Below are 23,044 nucleotides of genomic sequence, written 5' to 3' on the forward strand. Positions count from 1 at the left end.
TCCTTATCTTAAAAAAAAATTTTGTTTAGGTACCTTTAAGGGAATTGAGTTTAAATAATAGTATGTTTATAATCTATACATATTTAAAGTATTACTATAAAATAGTTCATAAATTTAATAGTATGTAAAAAATTCCTATTAGTGTATGTTCATCGGGAGAAGAGAGCTCCTCCAAATCCATTGAAGAATACATGCAAGTTACTGGTGGTAGCAGACCATCGTTTTTTCAAGTACATGGGCAGAGGGGAAGAGAGCACAACTACAAATTACTTAGTAAGTATTTGATAATAGATAAGATAATTAGGTCGGAGACTCCTTTTGGGAGATAGGTGTTGTAACTTGAATCCTAACAAGATAAAAATCTGTTTAGACATTACATGATTTATTTTACTTTCTGAGGGTCATTCACTCAAAAGATTCAAGATTATTTTAAGGCAGGCTTAGTTTCAGGTTTATGAAAATGTATATTACATTGAAAATTATAAATAACATCTTAATTATTTCACTTTTATACTGCTTAGAAAGAGTTTACTTCTTTGTATAAACCAGATTGCCTCTTGAAATTAAAAAAAAAATATCCCAATAGATTGCGTTGCTGGGTACTCACAATATTATTACTACTACTCATAGAGATAGGCGTTCAGAAAAAGAAAAGGTATATATCTTTATAGATAGGGCGCTGTGTGTGTGTGTGTGTGTGTGTGTGTGTGTGTGTGTGTGCGCGCGCGCGCGCGCCCATATATGGATGGATGGATGAATGAAGATATGTAAAAAGATTTTTGACTTTGGAATTTTGCATACTAGGACAATACAGAAATAACCATGTGTTGGAATATAGCTGTGTGTATCAGGCTTGATTTTTTTTTTTAATGATGATAATGACATGAAGGAACAATTAAAATAACGTTGAAAATAGAAATTAGTTTTTAATTCCTGGTCATTTGATTTTTATAATTGAGTGATTTATTATATTGACATTTTTCATAGGATGGTTTATTCACCATATTGAGTCGTTTACAATGCAAGCTATTCATGTATTTGTTAGTCTGGCCCAGCAAAGATATGGTCCTCACAGCCTCGCCCTCCTCTCTTATTTGGGTTTGTTCTCCCAATCTCCTACGCCATGGCCCATGAATGGTTTTATTGTGTTAAGCAGTGGCAATTGACAGGAAATTGTTCCCATAACTATGCCAAGTACCAAGGGAAGTAGTAATTCACTATAATTCTTGTCTCTAGTGAGATTTTGAAATGAATATTATTTTTTTCCTTGGAACTATGTTCTTATTATTCATTTGCTGATAACTTTTGATATTTTAAATGTAATAAGAAATTAATACTTCATTATTGAGGATATTCCTAACCAGTGATACAGATCACAGTCCATTCTTCCTTCTCATCCTGTGCCATTCTTGTCCACATCCTCCCTCCAATATAGGAGGTACACATTTCATGAGTATTAGTATAAAATTTGTAGTGTTCATCTGTTATTTTTGTAACATGGCTGACCTTTTTTCTAGTCATGTCTGATAATGTCATATTATTTTTCATGAGCAAGTCATCATTGGTAACAATAGGTTGCAGCCTACTTATATCCACCATATCTTAATTTTGTTTTTAATGATTAGTAGAAAGTTTTTATTGGAATCCTCTGTAGGAGTCTTTTACTTTTGTATTGTATTATACAGATTTGTAAAGATCTGCATGATTTCCTTTCCTTTTATTCACAGATTGAGCTGATTGACAGAGTTGATGACATCTATCGGAATACATCCTGGGACAATGCAGGTTTTAAAGGTTATGGCATACAGATAGAACAGGTATTCATCAATGGATGTGGCTTGTGTTTACCAACTCAAAATTGTGCTTTTTATTTTGTTATCTGGTATACCATGCTCCTAGACTATGATTTTCTTTTCTTTTCTTTCTTTCTTTCTTTCTTTCTTTCTTTCTTTCTTTCTTTCTTTCTTTCTTTCTTTCTTTCTTTCTTTCTTTCTTTCTTTCTTTCTTTTTTTGCGGGCAATTGAGGGTTAAGTGACTTGCCCAGGGTCACACAGCTAGTAAGTGTCAAGTATCTGAGGCTGGATTTGAACTCAGGTCCTCCTGAATCCAGGGCCAGTGCTTTATCCACTGTGCCACCTAGCTGCACCCTAGACTATGATTTTCATGAGGGCAGAGGGACTATCTTATTTCTTTGTATTTCCTATAGGTCCTACTACAGTGATTTCTGGTAAAACATAGTTACAAAGTAAATTCAAAATCAACATTTATTCAGTAATTAATCAGCAAGCACCATACTACAGAAAGACAAAAGTAAAATAATTCATTGCCTTCATTGGAGCTTGCATTTTATTGGAGAGGACATTGTGGGGTGGGGGTGGGTGTGTAAATAATGCATCCATGATTCCATCCCTTTCTGTCTTCTCTAGTAGATTGCTCTTCTACTCATTCTCACCTTTTCTCTTTATTTACCAGTTCCTTCTGTGCTGTCTTCAAATACACTCATGTTTCCCCATATCCTTAAAAAAAATACAACAAAACCCTCTTTTCATTCTCCCATCCCCACTAGCTCTTCCTCCCTTCTCAGGTAAACTCCTTGGAAAAAATGTTTATACTTGGGCCTTCCAAATCTCCCCCTACTTTCCTCTGCAGTCTGGCTTATGACCTCATGTCATACAACTGAAACTGTTTTCTTTAGTTATTGAGTTAAAAAAATTATTTCAAAACACTTAACTTAAAGCTGGTCTCTTAATTGCCAAATATAGTGAATTTTTCTCAATCCTCTATAATCCCCTTCTCTTTGCTCATGTAGCCACCATTCTAGTTCACTGCCTCTTGCCCAGATTATTACAAGAGCCTACAATAGTAGCCTTCCCTACCTCAAATCTTATCCCACTTCAATCTATCTTCCACATAGCCTCTGAAGTAATTTTCCTAAAGCTCAGGTCTGACTGTGGCATCCCTTTACACAGTAAACTCCAGTGACTTCCTGTTACCACCAGGATCAAATACAAAGTCTTTGGTTTAACATTTAAAGTTTTCAGGCCCCTTTCCAGTCTTTCTCCTTTCCACTATACTTCTTGTATTCTTCCAATCAGCCATGCTGACCTGCTTGATGTTCCTTATACATGACATGCCACTCTCTTTTTGTGCCTTTGCACTGGCTGTTCCCCAAACCTGTAATGCTCTCTGTGCTTATCATCCCCTCTTACAACCCTTGACTTTCTTCAGGACTCAAATTAAAATGCCACCTTTTACTGGAAGACTTTCTTAGCCACTCTTAGCTTCCCCTCTGAGGTTCTCTTCTATCAATTCTTGTATGTATCATCCATCATATATATCCTTCTTCATATGAATGTTGTGTTCTTTGGTAGAGAGCAAATGTTTTATTCCCTCTCTTTGTATCTTCACCTTTTCACACCATACCTGGCACATACTAAGTGTTTAATAAATGCTTATTTTTAGACACCTGCAGACTAAATACTAAAGTAATACAAAGCGGTTTTAAGAGAGAGGGTAGCAGATGCTGGAGATATTAATTAGTGAACAAGAATTTATTAAATGCTCACTATGTTCCAGGACTCAGGGTATTGGTCTTTGGGAAAAGTTTATGTAGAAGATGGAGCTTGAACTGGGTCTAGAGGATGCAAAGGATTCTACAAGGTGGGGGTGTGGGGGGAAGAGGGAAACCTTCCAGGAATGGGGAACAACAGGGCAGTATCAAGAAGGACAGTTCCCCTCAATGGTAGAGGACAGCAAGGGAATGAATGCACAGGGAGGCAGGGAAATGTTGATTCATAAAGAGGAAATAAACCTCACCAAGGCAATAGGGAGTCCCCTAGGATTTGTTGTATAGGGAAGGTTTGGGGAAGATAGTGAAGGTTAGAATTACAATTACTTTCACAGCTTGTGGAGAATGAATTGGAGTCAGGAGACGTGAGGCTAGGAGACTGTATAGAGTACTATGTAGGGTTCTGGACAAAAAAACCGAAACAGACTCCAAGAAACTTACATTGTACTTGGGAGAATGTAAACAAGTTAAGTATAATGGAAGGTAATGCGAAATCACTAACAACAGAGGGGGAGGATATGGGGGAAGACTTTCAATAAATATTTGGCGATTTATATAAAATATATTACCTAGGGGGCAGTGGATAAAGCACTGGCCCTGGATTCAGGAGTACCTGAGTTCAAATCCGGCCTTGGACACTTGACACTTACTAGCTGTGTGACCCTGGGCAAGTCACTTAACCCTCAATTGCCCCACCAAAAAAAAAAACCAACAAAAATATATTACCTTGGCATGCATTGATTGTCACATTAATCATGACCCGTTGCTAGTATTATGCCATTTTTGATAAAATTATTTGAAAGGAACACTCAAACTTGATAGTATTCCCAATACATTGACACATCTTGGTATAGAAATTGTTGCCTTTGTACTTCTTTACAGATTCTTTTCCTACATTGTAGGGTGTTGTCATTGTTGTCATTTTTGTTATTGTTGGCTGAAGAGGGCTTTGGTAGTAATAATACCAATTACTGTTTCTTAAAATGTGGAAAGTTTGTGGTTTGGATATTTTTTCTTTTCTCCACATAAAATATAAATTTGATCTTTGTTAAATATTTATGAGAGAAATTGTAAAGGCAGCATTAGAGATTTTGAGTTCCAAATTTTTCTTTCTTCCCACTCCCTAGATAGCAAACAATCTGAATAGGTATATGTTAAACAAATTTCACATTACTCATGTTGTGAAAGAAGAATCAGAACAAAAGAAAAACCACCAAGAAAGAAGAAACAAGAAAACAAAAAAATTGAAAATAGTAACCTTCATTTTGCATTCAGACTCCATAGTTCTTTCTCTGGATGTCCATAGCATATTCTACCATGAGTCTTTTGGATTTGTCTTTGATCATTGTATTACTGAGAAGGGCTACATCTGTCATTATTGGTCATCACACAATGTTGTTACTATGTACAATATTCTCCTGGCTCTTCTGCTCACTTCACTCAGCATTAGTTCATGTAAGTCCAAGTTTTTCTAAAATCTGCCTACTCATCATTTCTTATAGCACAATAGTATTCCATTACATTCATATAGCACAACTTGTTCAACCATTCCCCAATTGATAGGCATTCCCTCGATTTCCAATTCTTTGCCACCATAAAGAGAGCTGTTATAAATATTTTTGTACATATGGGTCCTTTTCCCTTTTTTTTTATGATCTCTTTAGGATATAGACTTGGTAGTGATATTGCTGGATCAAAGAGTATGCACAATTTAAAGCCTTAAGTTATAATTAATCATATTATAATCTCATATCTTCCAAGTTTTAATTTCTGAAATTTCTACTAGAGACAGCATGAAAATTGTTTAAACTTACTTAGCTTTAGATTTTAAAGAATTATAGAGTTTAATTCTAAATATTTTTTCTATTCTGGCATCCTGTTTTGACATTTATAAAATTATTAGAGTTTTGGTGTTTACTTTCTTTGACTTCACTCTAATTATATCCTCTTTTAAGTATAGATTCGTATCCTCAAGACACCTCAGGAGGTAAAACCTGGTGAAAGGCACTTTAACATGGCAAAAAGTTATCCCATGAAGAGAAGGATGCTTGGGATGTGAAAATGTTACTAGAGGTAGGTCGCAGTTTAAGATGTAGTACTTAGTTAAGGATTCTTTACTTGAGTATAACTCAGATATACACATTGATGAATAGAGCATCAGGGCAGATAATTGAAACTAGGAATAAATTCATTTAGTTCTTTCAAACAATAAGCTGTAATTGTGGTGCAGGAAAGCAGCTTTGGGAAACATTACAAAGCTGTTATGGATTTTTCACTGAGAAGGTTTAGTGAAGAGAATGCTTTTAGGAAATAAGGTCTTTCTGCTGTGCCAGTTTGGGGATATGGTATTGGCACAATCAGTAGAGGAGCCTCCCAGAAAAAACTATAGTACTGACATATTTGCACATGTTGTCTGTCCCTGCTGGGCTCCTTGAGGGCAAGAGTTGGACACCTAATCCTACAACAGTGCCTCACATAGTAGGTACTTTAAAAAATTCATTATTACTAGATTGATCAAGTTGGAAGATAGGGTTTCCCTTAAGATATCTTCCTTTTTCCCTCAAGTCTGGCTTTTGGTTCTTGTGTGTTGTGATGGAAGAGTATTGGATAAACCTGAGAATCAGAAGTCTTGAGTCCTAGTACCAAGCTTTCCCATTACTAGCCATAAAATGTACATAGCTCCTTGGAGCCTCAGTTTTCTCATCTTTGAAATTGAGGGTCTTAATATCTATTCTAGCCTTTGTTACAAGGTGTTGTATAAATCAAAGATATAGTCCCATCCACATATAGCTGGTTATTCATCCCAGCGTATTTTATGAAAAAGCCCTTTGGAAACTGTAAAGTACTATTTAGCTATTAGATATTAGAGATAAAGAAGAGTTATCTTTTTCTTGCTTTTTATCTGATCATTTTTAGGTTGAGTCTTTCCGTCAATAGAAGGCTTGTCTAAAGGATGACTTAATATTTTATGTAGAATTTTCTTAGAGCATTTGAAAGAGTCTAAACTTTATAACCTATTTGTAAAGGAAAAGAGGGGCCTGAAGGCCAGATTTTTCTGTTTTCATGTTTTTTTTTTAAAAGTGAGGGACAATGCAAGTTAATGACATTCAGGAGAATATACTATGAGTTTGGCAACCTGATCTCTGGGCAAAAGCCAGATATTTTAAAATATTTTGATGCCATGAAATTTGTTTGTTTTTCCCCTGTGGAATATCATTCTTGGCATAATAGTATTATTTGTCTTCCTAGCTAGCCTGGTAGGTGATAAAGCTGGTGTTTTGAGATTTTTTTTTTTCAAGGCAACCTCTTTTGCAAGGGTTCCCTGGGACCAGCCCTTAAGACTCTATAATAAAGAATTATAGTGTCTTCTGGGTCTGGGTTCCTGTCTGTTATGCTTCAGCCTGAATATATATAAAAAGTTGCTGAGCTGTTTTACTCTTAATTATCTCTTACCGTCAGGCATTATATTGGATATTTTTTCTTATACGTTGTACAGCTAATTGAAGCTCAGACAGGTAGATTGAGATATCTGACTAACAAGAACTGGAGCAATTGGTGGGCTGTGATGCTTGACTCTGAGTAGTAATAAAGAGCTATTTGGGGGTGCTTGGTAACAATATCTTTTAGTCTGATAGTATTTTGTATCTGATTTTTTTAAAGCAATTTAGCTTTGATATAGCTGAGGATGCATCAAAAGGTTTGCCTTGCACATCTTTCACATACCAAGATTTTGATATGGGAACTCTTGATTAGCATATGTTGGATCTCCCAGATCAAACAGTCATGGAGGTGTTTGTCCAAAAGGGTAAGTTGTTTGTTTTTGTTTTTGTTTTTTTTCCAGTTCCCAGGTTGAATGTGATGGACGGGGGTGGGGGGGGGGGGCGCCAGTGAGGGTTAAGTGACTGCTCAGGTCACACAGCTAGTAAGTGTCAGGTGTTCTAAGGCCAGGTTTGAACTCAGGTTCTCCTGAATCCAGAGCCACTGCTTTATCCACTGTGCCACCTAGCTAACCCATGAATATGATTTCGGTATCACTAGCCAGGGTAACTGGAGCCTGAGTGAAGGGAGGGGTGGAATAGTGGAAGGGAAAGGAGAGAGAAGAAAGTGGAGATATATTCCATAAGCAATTTGTCTTTCCCCCCCTCTTTTCCTCTAGCTTATTATAGCTCAGTTGGGAAAAAGAACATCTTTCTGAACAGTGGTTTGACCAGCACAAAAAATTACGGTAAAACCATCCTTACAAAGGTATGTTTCTTGATGGTTCTTTTAAAATACTTTAGTCTATGATAAATGATTTACTTTATAGGTCACAGATATTCATAAACCCAGCACACAGGAATGTGTTTTTCAAGGGGCTTAAGCCAGGCTTGTGTTAGAGATTGACTTCCATCTCCAAGTGATGTGCTCTAGGTGGTGCATTTTGACATCCCCCTAGTCTTTAGTATGAAGTTTCACTGGGATCCTGTATTGTCTTATATTATTCTGCCACCATTCATTAACTTAGTTTTGAATGTGCGTGTGAGAGCCATACGTAGGAGAAAGAACATTGGATGTAGAGTCTGAAGAGTCATGTCCTAGTTCTGCCACATACTGTCCGTGTGATCATGGGCAGATAGTGTAGTAACCTCTTAGAGTACCTTTCAGTTTCCTTATCTGTAAAATAAGGATTATAATTTCTGTTTCAACTTCATCACAAGGAGTTGAGAGGATAAAAAAAGATAATGCTTATAAAATGCTTGATAAATTGTACCATGCCACAAACAATGAATGGTAACACAATTTGTCATTATATTTCATAATATACCTTCTGAAGTTCATACTTTTGGTCATCATTTAGTAAGTAGAAAAATTTTAAGTAAAAAAATGTTGTGGTATGGCGTTCGGTTGATGCTGAACCCTGTATTTAAAAATTATTCGCTTTGTTCTTATAAATTAAGTTTGGGGTTCTATTTTAGCAATCCTAATTTGACGACCCCTGCTAAGTTTTTGAAAGGGAATTTATATATCTGGGAAAAATACTGGCTGAATTGTTGCCGAGCTGCTTGAAATCCGGATGATCTTCACATTTCAGATTATATAATATATGTAGTGCTTTAAATTTTAGAAAAACCTTCAAAGGACACTTGCCAGTATTGTATTTTTTGATTTAGTGGGTTAATGTAGGTGAATTTATTTGCAGATTTTCAGACATTTTAGTTTTGCTTTAGGAAGACTTAATTAAGGTCATAAAATGTTCTGAAAAGTTGTGATTCCTAGTAAAGTATGAAGAGTCCTAATTCTTCCTAATCATATACATTGTCACTTTTTCTATTGTTTTTTAATGGCATAAAGGAAGGTGCCATTTTTTTTCTGATAAAGTATTTTTTTTCAGTTACATGTAAAAATAGTTCTCAACATTTGTTTATACAAGCTTTCCAATTTCAGATTTTTCTCCCTCCCCTTCCCCTTCCCCCTAGACAGCAAGTAATCTGATATAGGTTTATATTATATAAAAACAACAGCACCAACAGCAAAAGAAACAGTATGTTCAATCAGCATCTCTACTCCACAGTTTTGGGGTTTTTTTTTCTGGATTTGGATCCCTTCCATCATGGGTCCCCTGGAACTCTTCTGTACCATTGCATTGGTGAGAAGAATCTAGTCCCTCACAAGTAGATCACACTCCAAGTTGATGATACTTTGTACAATGTTCTTCTGGTTCTGCTCATCTCACTCATTATCAGTTCATGCAAGTCCTTCCAGGTTCTCTGAACTCCTCCTGCGGAAGGTGCCATTTTTTCAATTGATATTGTGTAGTAGTGATATGGACACTCTTATAAAAACCATTTTTTCCCTGCATGAGTGTGAAATGAGATTATTGTAAATAATCTGTCATTAGATCATACAGTTTAGAGAGCACTGCAATATTTTTTGCCAACATGATGTAGCAGATTAATTGAATGGCATATTCATAGATTATACCCTAAATGAAATCTCTTTGAAAGACTATAAGTAGTTATACTCTTTAGGTATACTGTACTAAAGCTATGAAAAACTTTAATACCTTATAACTATAGAGACTTTTGAGATACCCTCTACTGAAAAAAATGACATTGATTATATGCTACACTTGATTTTAGCTTATATTCAGACCAGTATGTTACTTAATTTGTCCTTTCTCATATTCAACATAATCAACAATGGTGTAGTAATTACTTAGCGTATTGAATCTATTCTTATTTGACATAGAACATCTAGAACAAGTAATTCTTTGTTGTTATCTTCCAATGATTTTGAACTATGAAACAAATCTGGAAAAAATTATAAACTCTAGTTTTTAAAGTGTGTTTGCTTTTGTTTTCCTTTTTTGAAGCAATTATAACAATTAAGGCAGGTTTTTCTATTAAATAAACACATGATTCATTTATCCAATGTATGGAAACAGACATTTCCTATTGTGAGACTAAAATTGGATATTAGATCATAAATCTACCCTACTTAACCTTTCCCTTAATTTATCTCCCAGACTAGTAAATAAGAAGAAGTTCTGGTTTCTAGATAGAGCCTTTATTGTATGGTAGTCACAAGGTGATGTTGATTAGAAGGTTAGGAAAGTAGAAATACAATACAAATCGTCTTAAGTCTAGGCTTAGTCTATATTCTGTATAAAACTCACCAAAAGCCGAAGGCCACCTTTGGGGAGAGAGAGACCATCTGTGCAGCACAGTCAGGAGACCAGCAGAGCAGGAAAAAAACCCATTTCCGTTCTCTCCTTGCCTTTTAAGCTTGCACCCTAGAAGTCGAGTGCTCAGCAGGCAATCTGGCCTGCACTGCAGGCGGACTGGTGTGCATAGCTCATGCTGTTGGTCTCCTCCCAAAGGGTGGTCCTCTCCATTATCTAACTGACTGTTTAAAACTTTTACCACATTCCCCCCTTTTGTTCCTCAAGAAACGGAATGTTTCCTTGATGGAACAGTAAAAAGAATATAATAACTATTGCTAACTAATAATATGAGAACAACAATATAGAAAAGGAAGAGAGGAAAGTTTTGTCCAGAGGGGCGATTTTTTGTCCTCATGAACCGACGCTTTGACATTAGTCTTGCAAAGGGAGAGCCTCTGCAGAGAGTACATGTTACAGATAGTATATATTATAACAGAAAGGAGATAGTAAAAACTAATAAAGCAAAACAGTTCATATAAAGTCTCTGAGTTCTCTTGTATTCTTGAAGTGGTAAGATGTCATCAGGAGGAAACTGGATTCTGGTCTGGAAAACTGGATTCTGGACTCTGGTCTGGAAAGCTAGATTCTGGACTCTGGTCTGGAAAGCTAGATTCTGGACTCTGGTCTGGAAAGCTGGATTATCTTTAACTGTTTGAATTGCTGTATTTTTTACTAAACCTTAGCATAGCATTGTCAATGATCGAATTAATAAATTCCATTACACTATTTTAAAATTACTTAACTGCTGGTAATCTTTACTTGATTTGACTTGCATATGTAATAATGGGGTGCACAGCTAGGTGGTGCGCTGTTTATAGTGCCAGGCCTGGAGTCAGGAAGACACATCTTACTGATATTCAAAACTGGCCTCAGATACTTATTTATTAGCTGTGTGATCCTGGGAAAGCCCACTTAACCTTGTTTGTCTTAGTTTTCTGATCTGTAAAATGAGCTGCAAAAGGAAATGGCAGTATCTTTGCCAAGAAAACCTCAAATGGGGTCACAAAGAATCAGACATGACTGAATAATGTAATGATATATTGTCATTGTTTTATTATTTTCCCTTATAAAATATATATAATAATCATAGGTAATGTGTAGTACCTTAAAGTTTGTAAAAATGCTTTCTATATATTGTCTGACATGACCTGATAAAGAACCTTTTGAGCTAGGTACTACAGGATTTATTATCCTCCGTTTACAAATGAGGAAACTTTGCTTCTGAAAGCTCATGTGTGACTGACTCATGGTCACACAGCTTGGTAGTTTTGGAGGGAGCTGAGGAATCCAAACCCAAGTCTTCCTGACTCTAATTCAGTTCTCTTTCCACAGGCCCTCTAGCTTCTTAACAGTCAAATAATTCTAAGCCCTATTAGAATATGAATGTTTTCTTTGTCAAGAAACTTTTAATTACTAAAATTCTTGACCACTATATTAAAACAATCGTTTAATAGGTTTAGGAATTGAAGAGCAAATGACATATCACTGTTGCACAATTGTTATTTGTTTTCTTGGTGTTGATTTTCAAAATCATAGGATTATAGGGCACAAAGATAAACGGGAACTTAAAAATAATCTCATCCTCATTTTACAGAGGAGGTTCCTAAAACCTAGAGGAGGGGAAATGACTTGCCCAAGGTCATATAAGTATTAAGTAGCAGAACTTGAAACTCAGGTCTTCTGATTACAAATCTACTTATCTTTCTATTTTAATGTTTTGTTTTGTTTTGTTTTGGCAAGGCAATTGGGGTTAAGTGACTTGCCCAGGGTCACACAGCTAGTAAGTGTTAAATGTCTGAGGCCAGATTTGAACTCAGGTCCTCCTGAATTCAGGGCCAGTGCTTTATCCACTGCACCACCAAGCTGCCCCTATTTACTTTTGAATCTAAAATCTTTATGTTGTAATAGAACCTTTTGATATGTTTCTGTTGCGTATGGAAAAGTGAGCTGAAATTTTACTGTTGTTATTGTTTATATTTATTCCTTTGATTAACATTCACTCCATATATCATGACACTATAGGCCCTATTAATAATCATATATCACCTTCTAAATTGATAAATACATTCTAAATACTCAGAACCTTAAGAAGCACAACTGAAACATAATCTTCCTGAGTTTCCATATTTGTTGAAACTCAGCTGCAGTCATAGGCATACAATCTATTGTTGGGAAATTATACCACATTCTTTGCACTATCTTTAAGGAGGCTGATTTGGTTACAACTCATGAATTGGGGCCACAACTTTGGAGCAGAACATGATCCCGATGGCTTAGCAGAATGTGCCCCAAATGAAGATCAGGTGGAAAATATGTTATGTATCCAATAGCTGTGAGGGGAGACCATGAGAATAATAAGGTATGTAGCCCTTTATTTTTCATATTGATAATGAGGGGAGAGAACTTGCTTCATATTAGGAAAGAATATTAAAAATGTTCCAATGCCTAAGGTTGAGAAAGGGGGGGACTCGACCTTTCAATCTCCCTCCTTTAAAAAAAAAGAGTAATGCATGTTGTAATCACATTTGATTATCGAGTTAAAGGTGTCATTTGAACTATTTTCATAACCAGAAGTAAGGTTTATTGAACTCTTTCTCCTCTGTTTTTGTTTTTATACTTAAACTCTATAGAGAAGTAGTTGTAGAAGTGATATCAAATCATCCCCATACAAAATCATTTCATTAATGAATAGATCTGATCATGTCATTGCCCTTCCCTCATAAATCTTTAGTGGACTTGTTGCCTCTAGATAAACTACAGACTTCTTAGCTTAGCACGATTATATAAAACATTACCCTGTTAGTCATTTTATATAAGGAAAACTCAAAAAGAAAAAAAATGAAAGAGAATATGAAAATAGCATGCTTCAGTCTGTGTTCAGTCAGTATCAGTTCTTTTTCTGGATGTAGATAGTATGCTTCATCCTTAGTCCTTTAGGATTTTCTTGTATCATTATATTGCTGAGAACAACTAAGGTAATTCACAGCTCTTCACCAACAATATACTGTGTACAATGTTCTCCTGGTTCTGTTCACTTCACTATACATCAATTCATGTAAGTCTTTCCAGGCCTTTCTGAAATCATCTTGCTTGTCATTTCTTATAGCACAATAATATTCCATCACAATCATATGACAGCTTGTTTAGCCATTCCCAATTAAAGGGTATTACTTTGATTTCCAATTCTTAGCCACCACAAAAAAGAACTGTTGTAAATATTTTTGTACAAATAGGTTCTTTTCCCTTTTTTGGATGTCTTTGGGATATAGACCTAGCAGTGGTATTGCTGGATCAAAGGGTATGCACAGTTTGATAGCCCTTTGAGCATAGTTCCAAATGCCTTCCAGAATGGTTGGATCTGTTCACAACTCTACCAACAGTGGATTAATGTCCCGGTTTTCGCACATCTCCTCCAACATTCAGCATTTTCCTATTTTGTCATATTTGCCTCTCTGATAAATGTGAGGTGGTACCTAAGAGTTGTTTTAATTTGCATTGTAGTGATTTGGAGCATTTTTTCATATGACTATAGATAGCTTTGATTTCTTTGTAAAATTACCTATTCATACATATCCTTTGACCATTTATCACTTGGGGAATGACTTGTATTCTTTTTTTTCCCTCTTTGTGGGGCAATGAGGGTTAAGTGACTAGCCCAGGGTCACACAGCTAGTAAGTGTCAAGTGTCTGAGTCCAGATTTGAACTCAGGTCCTCCTGAATCCAGGGCGGGTACTTTATCCACTGCGCCACCTAGCTGCCCCCATGACTTGTATTCTTATAAATTTGATTCAGTTCTCTATATATTTCAGAAATGAGGCCTTAGGGGCAGCTAGATGGCACAGTGGATAAAGTACCCGCCCTGGATTCAGGAGGACCTGAGTTCAGATCCGGCCTCGGACACTTGACACTTACTAGCTGTGTGACCCTGGGCAAGTCCCTTAACCCCAGTTGCCTCACCAAAAAAAAAAAAAAAGAAGAAAGAAAGAAATGAGGCCTTTCAGAGATACTTGTTGCAAAAATTCTTTCCCAGTTTTCTGCTTTCCTTATAATTTTGGTTGCATTGGTTTTGTTTGTACAAAATCTTTTTTTTTTTTTATAATCTAAATTATGTTATATTTTGTAATGCTCCATCTTCTTTGGTCCTAAATTCTTCCCCTGCCCATAAATCATATAGATACTATTCCAGTACCAGATTATTTTGATAATTACTACTTTGTAATATGATTTGATATCTGGTACTGCTCAGTCACCTTCTTTTGCATTTTCTTTTCATTGCTTCAATTGATATCTTTGAGCTTTTGTTCTTCAAGATGAATTTTATTATTTTTTCTAGGTCTACAAAATAATTTTTTGATAGTTTAATTGGTATGGCACTAAATAAATAAATAAATTTAGGTAGGATTGTCATTTTTATTATCTTGGCTCAGACTACCTATGAGTAATTAATATGTTTCCAGTTGTTTAGATCTGACTTTATTTGTGTGAGAAGTTTTATAGTTGCATTCTTACAGTTCTTGCATGTCATATGGCAATTTTCTCAGATTAATGTTTTTAAATGCATAAAATAAAATACATAGAATTACAAAGTAAATCTAATTCTTCCCATATCTGAACAATGTAACTTCTTCCCTTGGTGTAGTTGGCCAGCAGGAATAATTCATCCGTTTCATAATGATAGTTTGCATTCTCTGAAGTTCTTTAAAAAGCTTTACCATGCGTAACCTATCCTTTCAACATCTTTGTTGCAGGGAGGGAAGGGGTTGGAATTCCAAACAGATGGCACTTAGAAATAACATTGGTTTAAAAAAAAAGAAAGAAAAGGGAAAAAAGAAATAACATTGGTAAGCCTCTTGGCACTTTTGGAACAATATCTTATTACAGGTTTCACAGTAAATACTATTGCTTGTCACTGAGTAAAAGAATGAGTTATATTATAAGATGGGAATGAACTCTTACAATTTGGGCTTATGTGGCATTTTGTTTTTAAGATGTTTTCAAACTGCAGTAAACAATCCATCTTCAAGACTATCGAAAGTAGGCTCGGGAAGTGTTTTCAAGAACGCAACAAACAATGTATGTTGGGAATTCCAGGGTGGATGAAGGAGAAGAATGTGATCCTGGCATTATGTATCTGAACAATGATACCTGTTGCAATACAAACTGTACTTTGAAAAAAGGAGTTCAGTGTAGGTGAGCATTGTTAAACCATATAGTTTGATTAGAAATTCTGAAGCTCCATATAAATGAATGAGACTGAAAAAGGTGGTGGTCTTATGCTAATGTTAAAGGTAGCCACTTGCCTCTTGAGCACATCTTTAAAGTATTGTTCATAGTAATGACTTAATTGTATAATATACTTCTGTTGCATAGAGCAAAGTTTCTTAAGCTGTGGGTCACAACCCCTTATGGGATCACATAACAATGTGGGGATCATGAAAAAATTCGCAACAGTAAAAGATTATGTATACCTATTTCATATAGCTATATACTCAGGGGCATCTAAAACTTTCTCAGGCAAAAAGGGGTCCAGAGTGGAAAAAGTTTAAGAAGCCCTTGCATAGGGTAACAATTCTACATCTTCAAATTTTTGTAAATATAGCTTGCTTTCGATTTTTAGATCATCTATTATAATGTAAGAGTTAAGCAGAGGGATAAAACACTGGTCCTGGATTCAGGAAGACCTGAGTTCAAAGCCAGCTTCAGATACTTGACACTTACTAGCTGTGTGACCCTGGGCAAGTCACTTAACCCTCATTGCCCCAACAAAAAAATAAAATAAAAATAGAATTTTTTTTTTAAAGGAGTTAAGGGGAGTAAGTAACCTAAAACAGTGACTCACTTTGGAAATTTAGTTAAGGGTATTATATTCATTCTTTTTCCCTCCCCAGCCCAGCCAAATAGTTAGATCAATGCCTGGCTGAATATGGGGGGGGGGGGAGATCTTGAAATACCATTTAAAGAACTATCTAAATAAACCCTTGTGATGAAAAATCAGCAGGTTTATATATTAGATAATTAGCAGTTAACAAATGAATTTCATAAGATCTGTTCCTTTAATCATTTGTTGATCCAATAAAAATTAAGACTGAAGAACTGTATGGAAAGATTTGTTATATGTTCAGAAGTGTAGAGAGTGGTATAGCCACAGTTAGGCCAAACCTCTAGGCAGTAGATGAACTGAAACATTGTAGAAATGGTTGTGGAGTAATGGAGAACAGGGATTTGGAGGGGATTTATCTGTAAAGGATAGACCACAATGGCTGCAGAGGGTTCAGTTGTGGTGATAAAGAAATCATTTTAATTTTGAAAATGTACTTTTATTCATGTTTTAACTTTCCCATCAAATCCTCTTCTCCCAGCGATAGAAATAGTCCTTGCTGTAAAAACTGTCAGTTTGAGACAGCTGAGAAGAAGTGCCAAGAAGCCATTAATGCTACCTGCAAAGGCGTATCCTACTGTACAGGTATTTTATCACAGTGGTTTTCTTTCTGTTTGATTACCAAACAATGTGTGCCAAGAATTCTTAGCTCAGTTGCTCATTCTTCACTTTTTTTTTTCTTTTTTTTTTCTTTTTTTTTTCTTTTTTTAGTGAGGCAATTTATGTGACTTGCCCAGGGTCACACAGCTAGTAAGTGTTAAGTGTCTGAGGCCGGATTTGAACTCAGGTACTCCTGACTCCAGGGCCGGTGCTCTATCCACTGCGCCATCTAGCTGCCCCCATTCTTCACTTTTAAAAAAATGGTTTCCGTATACTGTCAGTATTCTAGCAAGGATTTCCAGAAATACTTTTTTTTTTCATCTTAATAGTACTGAAGGACTTCTAAGATAATTTTTCTGACTGTATGAGCCTTTATCTTTTTTTAATCTTTAAAAAAAAAAAACACAAAACACTTAAGGGGGAAGCTAGGTGGCACAGTGGACAAAGCGCCGGCCCTGGATTCAGGAGGACCTGAGTTCAAATTCGACCTCAGCCAATTGACACTTACTAGCTGTGTGACCCTGGGCAAGTCACTTAACCCTCATTGCCCCCACCCCCCAAAAAAGGAGGGAAAATCACCATGGGCACTCAAACTTTTAAAATGAACCTCAGTGTGTCTTCTTTGAAATAGGGTCTAGTTCATTAAAGTCTGACACTTCCACAGAGCATTGTCAGATAATATTCTTGACTGGTTTTGCTGTTATATTGAAAATGTGGCCCAGCTGAGCCCTGGGAATAACAAATTTGATCCCTTCTTATATAGTTAGCTACTGTTTGTGTGGTGGATCATGCTGAATTATAAGAAGCTCGCTTTTTTCTATGCTGTTCTGCATAATTCATGGATCAGCTTTTTGTAGCACTTGAAAGTTTGCAAAGTACTTTCCATCCACTTGAGGCAGAGGAAATGCGGATATCTTTATTTTTATACCAGTGAGGAAATTAAGGTAGTATTAGGGCATTTGAGAAGCTAGGTCATGCCTTTTGTAGGATTTTACTTCTCATGAGAAAATATATCATGTACCTGTAGATCACATGCCTATAAGATGGTTGGGAGGATGAGAGAAATATTTGATTCCAGTAATCTCTGTTCTATAATCCTTTGTTTCTAGGTAACAGCAGTGAATGCCCCCCTCCTGGAAATGCTGCAGATGATACTGTTTGCTTGGATTTAGGAAAGTGTAAAGATGGAGAGTGTATTCCCTTCTGTGAGAGGGAGAAGAATCTCCAGTCTTGTGCATGTAATGGTGAGCAAAATAACCGGTTGTTCTTGACATTAGAAAAGGCATCAAAGTGGTTCTGACTCAGCAGACTCTTTCTTTGGAGGCAGTGGGGAAGAACAAACCAAGGGTATAAATTGACAAGATCATCAAAGCCTCTTAATTATGAAATAGCATTTCAGCAGCATTCCTCAATATTTTCCTGCTTTGTTCTTAATCAGATAGGATTGATTTAATGTCATGGGATTTAGAACCACAAAGGACTAAAGAGCTCAGCTAATACAGTCCTGTCATTTTACAGATAGGACACTGAGGTTCAGACAAGAGAAAGAATTTGTCCAAGGTTATGTGGCTATTAAGTGTTAGCTGGGATTCAGAACATATTCTGTTTCTGACTTCAAGGCTCCATGCCAGATGAAGTCAAGAAATAATAGCTAATCTGATCTGTTTTTCTGAAAGGTAGCGTGGTATCTTGGAAGGAACATTCAGTCTGAAATGCGAGGGCCTGGCATCAGATCTGCTACTCACTGCCTAGGGGACAAGTCATTTTCCCTGGGCTTAGGTTGTCTTCACATGTGTCCAGAATGTCCAGCACTAAATCACCAGATCCTGAGATTGAAAATGCTTGACTTCACCTGCTGCTACAGAATGGCAATGCCACCAAACCCAGAAGTGGGGAAGAGGGTTTACAGTGCATTACCCAAGGGCAGCTAGGTGGCGCAGTAGATTGACAACTGCTGGCCTTGGAGTCAGGAGTACCTGAGTTCAAATCTGGCCTCAGACACTTGACACTTACTAGCTGTGTGACCCTGGGCAAGTCACTTAACCCCAATTGCCCCACCAAAAAAACCCAAAAACATAGAGTACATTACCCTCTCATGGGGGTAGGATTGCCACACAATCCTTCCCAATATTCCTGGAAACAGAAACCTCAGTTGATTACTGGGTTCATTATGATGAAACAGTATAGCCTAGTGGCAAGAGCTTTGGCCTGAGGACCAAAATGATAATCTTGCTAGCCTGTTGATTGACTTCTAATTATTCAAGCCTTAATATCTGCATCTATAAAATGGAAATAATTAGTCCTTTCATGGTCATTGGAGCTATTAATATGTAAGTGAAGGATTCGAAGGGCTCTGAACTAAAGGAAGCTTGGTACTTTACAAATGTAAGAATTCTCATAGCACAACTGTCTTTCGATAACTTGTGTGATATACTTAGTTGTGTGCTCTTCAGCGAGCTGATTTTCCTACTTGAGGTTTTTCACTTGGAGTATTCCCTGATTCATTGTGCAGGGGTAGCCTACTCCTTTCTGATTTCATTTACATATTACAGTGTTGTAATGGAGCTTGGTGTCCTGGCTATGATATCAAAACTTCTGGCAAACATAACGGAGGAACAAGAACCCTCTTCTTGCTCACTGTTAGGCCTGCCCCCATCATGGTAGGGGTCATGTCACATGTTGAAAGAGTCCTGGTGTAGAGCTGGGGTTTGGGAATAAATCTTAGCTTTTTTCCTTCCTGGGGGAATCCTCACAAGTCACTTTACCTTTCAAGACCTCAATTTCCCCATTTACAAAATGAGGTTACTATAATAACAGCTGTAATAGTGATTTATTTCAAGTTTTAAGTGTGTTACAAAGATAATGTCTAAACTAGAATTTAATCCATAGACCCCTGAGGTACGTACCACAAGTATCCCCATTTTATGGGTGGAGAAACTCAGGTGAAATAGCTGGTCCCTGATCACACAACAATTCTTCCTTATAAGGTGTTTGTGAGGAAAACTCTACAGTGGGAGGGAGTGGTATATAAATGGCCCCTGTCAGGTAGTAACAGGCACCTGAGAATGCAGAGCCTTACCTCATGGTAAGGCATCGGAAAAAGCCTTTATTATATTGGTAGCTCAAGTAATAATACTTTGAAATGACTTTTTTTTTTCCATTTTACCTGACTTTTATTTTTATTCAAATTATATGTAAAGGGGGCAGATAGGTGGCACAGTGGATAAAGCACCGGCCCTGGATTCCGGAGGACCTGAGTTCAAATCCAGGCTCAGACACTTGACACTTGACCCTGGGCAAGTCAATTTACCTTCATTGCCCTGCAAAAACAAAATACCTGAGAGTATACCTGCCAAGACAAATCCAAGAACTATATGAACATTATAACAAATTATATGTAAAGATAGTTTTCAGTATTTAGTTTTGTAAGAATCTGAGTTGCAGATTTTTTCTCTCATTCCCGCCCCAGCCAGTTAGCAGTCTGATATAGGTTATACATTACACTCATGTTAAATATTTGCATATTAGTCATGTTGTAAGAGAAGAGTCAGAACAAAAGGGGGAAAAAACCCACAAGAAAGAAGAAACAACAAAAAAGCTGCAACAAAAAGTGAAAATAGTCTGCTTCAATCTGTATTCATACTTCATAGTTCTTTGAAATGACATTAAACCAAGAAGTAAGGGGTTTAAATTGGCAAGATTAATAGTTTTAGTTATAAACAGGTATTGAGAAAATTCGTCATGCTGTGAGAAAACATGCATTTTGAACAAACTTAATGGCATATTGAATCCTAAAGGAAATTTTGGGTTCCATTGCAAGTTTTATACTGAACATGGGAGGTTACTTTTCTATGCAATTTTGGGGGGTTTTTGGCTGCAAGGGTCACAGAGGATTATTTTACTATAGTTATTATAAATTTGTCTCTTAGAGATGAGCAGGGTGAGAAACTATTAACTGAGGTGAAAATAGGTTTTAACTATTTCTCTCCCTTCCCCTTCCCTATTTTGTCTTTTAAAGACATAGTAATTCCTCTTCTTGAGAGTGTTGTGTGGTCAGTAAGAGAAAGGGAAGAAGGAAGAAAATGGACAACTGATGACATGCAATGTCTTCTCTTTTAGAAACTGACCACTCTTGCAAAGTGTGCTGTAGGGATGAATCTGGCCGATGTGTTCCATACCTTGATGCTTATAATAACTTCTTATATTTGAGGAAAGGAAAGCCCTGTACTGTGGGATTTTGTGACATGAATGTAAGTATGTATGTCCGACACATGTCCTTAATCTGGCGGCCCCAAACAGCCTGGAAATTTTTGTTTCTTAAAAATGTCGTCATTTATTATGCTTAGGAAATAAGCCATGTACTGCCCTGGCGTGTGATAATTGACTTGTTCTGCATGTACAATCATATATTATGTAAAACATGATAGATCTTGTTTTCTGTTTTCTATTATTTGTCATATATGTCATATTTTAGATATAGCAAATTAGGTGATATATAATGATAGTATGATAAATGACATATTACAGTGTCACTCATTCTGACAAAATGATGGTTGCTGGGTGGTGCTTAGGATAGAGTGCTAGTCCTGGAGTCAGGAAGATTCTTCTTTCTGAGTTCGTCGGACACTTACTAGCTGTATGACCTTGGGTAAGTCACTTCACCCTATTTGCCTTAGTGTCCTCATCTATAAAATGAGCTAAAAAAGGAAATGGCAAACCACTTCAATATCTTTGCCAAGAAAACCAGAAATGGGGTCACAAAGAGGCAGACATGACTGAACAATAACATGACAAAGTGAGGTCACCATGCTGGCTTAATACATGCCATATGATAATGTACTTTGCTCTAATGTGCTATGATATACTTTATTATGCCATACTATACTGTGTATATCATATTACCTTATGCTTTACAGTATATCATTCTATACTATATGATATATACTGTGCTATACTATAGTATCCTATGCTTTATACTATATTTTATGCATACTTTATACCATATATTTTATAATATAAAATGACTTGACTTTAAGTGAAACAGAAGTGGACTGGTGGCCTAATTTTCTTTTTCCTTTTTCATTAGTGTGGTGTCCATGAACTTAGTTTTTTGTTTTATTGGATCTAATTTTTTTTATTTAACAAAAATCTATTTTCTTGCTCTCATTGAAAAAGAAAAAAAAAAAAGCAAATCCCTCATAGCATATCTGCATAGTCAAGCAAAACAAATTTTCTGCATTTGCCATGGCCAAAATATGTCTCATTCTATACAATGAGTCTGTCATCTTGTTGTCAGAAAGTGGGATAGGACACTTCATCACTGGTTGTCAGGAATCAAAATTCTGCCTACTTAAGCCAGAAAAGGAAAAAAAACAACCCTTGATTTTCCATAGATACTTTTGTATACAAATACACACACACACACACACACACACACACACACACACACACTCTGTACGTTTTCTCATATACATGCATACAAAGGAAGCAAATTTTTTCATTTAAAAAACATTTCAGGGGCAGCTAGGTGGTGCAGTAGATAAAGCACTGGCCCTGGATTCAGGATGACCTGAGTTCAAATCCAGACTCAGACACTTGACACTATCTGTGTGGCCTTGGGCAAGTCACTTAACCCTCATTACCCCACCCCCCAAAAAATGTAAGCTCCCTAAAAGCAGGGACTGTCTTGCAAAAAAAACCAACCAAACAAAAAACATTTCTAGTTAGTTGTCTACTTTTATGGTGCTAAATTTAGGTGGTCTGTGCAGTTAGGTTTTTGTATAGTAGTCATAATACTAATAATTATACTGCTAATTTATATAGCAGACTATGTGCTAAGCACTTTAAAATTATTGTCTCATTTGGTCTGCAGAAGAACCCTGAGAAGTAGGTACTATTATTATCCTCATTTTACAGATGGGTAAGCAAGCAAAAAGTGACTCGTTCAGAGTCACATAGCTAGTCGTCTTCCTGACTCCAGGCCCAGCACTCTGTGTATTTCGTCATCTTGTTGGCCTTTGAAGGAACTTTGAGACTGTTTTTTGGTGTTTGTTGCATAAATTACTCATACTAACATTTTCCTTTAAAGGGTAAATGTGAAAAACGAGTACAGGATGTAATAGAGCGATTTTGGGATTTCATTGATCAGCTGAGCATCAATACATTTGGTATGTGCTTTCCTGTACCGTATTTTCATGAAGAACACTGGAGAACTTTCACTATTCTTGGAAGATTAATTATAGGGAGGTTAAGTGCTTTAAAATTTGTTCTTAAAAGAGACCCACTATAGTGACA

General features: G+C 36.4%; 1 protein-coding gene across 1 annotated transcript in view; it reads left to right on the forward strand.

Annotated features, from left to right (window-relative positions):
* Positions 1 to 23,044, forward strand: part of ADAM17 (ADAM metallopeptidase domain 17) — a 52,880-nt gene that overhangs the window by 23,188 nt on the left and 6,648 nt on the right. Inside the window, 16 exon segments of the mRNA XM_043984844.1 lie at positions 143 to 273; positions 1,728 to 1,817; positions 5,529 to 5,598; positions 5,601 to 5,641; positions 7,229 to 7,313; positions 7,316 to 7,372; positions 7,725 to 7,813; positions 12,478 to 12,507; positions 12,509 to 12,569; positions 12,572 to 12,630; positions 15,261 to 15,347; positions 15,350 to 15,462; positions 16,632 to 16,735; positions 17,860 to 17,994; positions 20,870 to 21,000; positions 22,839 to 22,917. Coding sequence (XP_043840779.1) covers positions 143 to 273; positions 1,728 to 1,817; positions 5,529 to 5,598; positions 5,601 to 5,641; positions 7,229 to 7,313; positions 7,316 to 7,372; positions 7,725 to 7,813; positions 12,478 to 12,507; positions 12,509 to 12,569; positions 12,572 to 12,630; positions 15,261 to 15,347; positions 15,350 to 15,462; positions 16,632 to 16,735; positions 17,860 to 17,994; positions 20,870 to 21,000; positions 22,839 to 22,917 — 1,362 coding nt within the window.

Source organism: Dromiciops gliroides, chromosome 2 (assembly GCF_019393635.1).
Source record: "Dromiciops gliroides isolate mDroGli1 chromosome 2, mDroGli1.pri, whole genome shotgun sequence".
Lineage (NCBI taxonomy): Eukaryota > Metazoa > Chordata > Mammalia > Microbiotheria > Microbiotheriidae > Dromiciops > Dromiciops gliroides.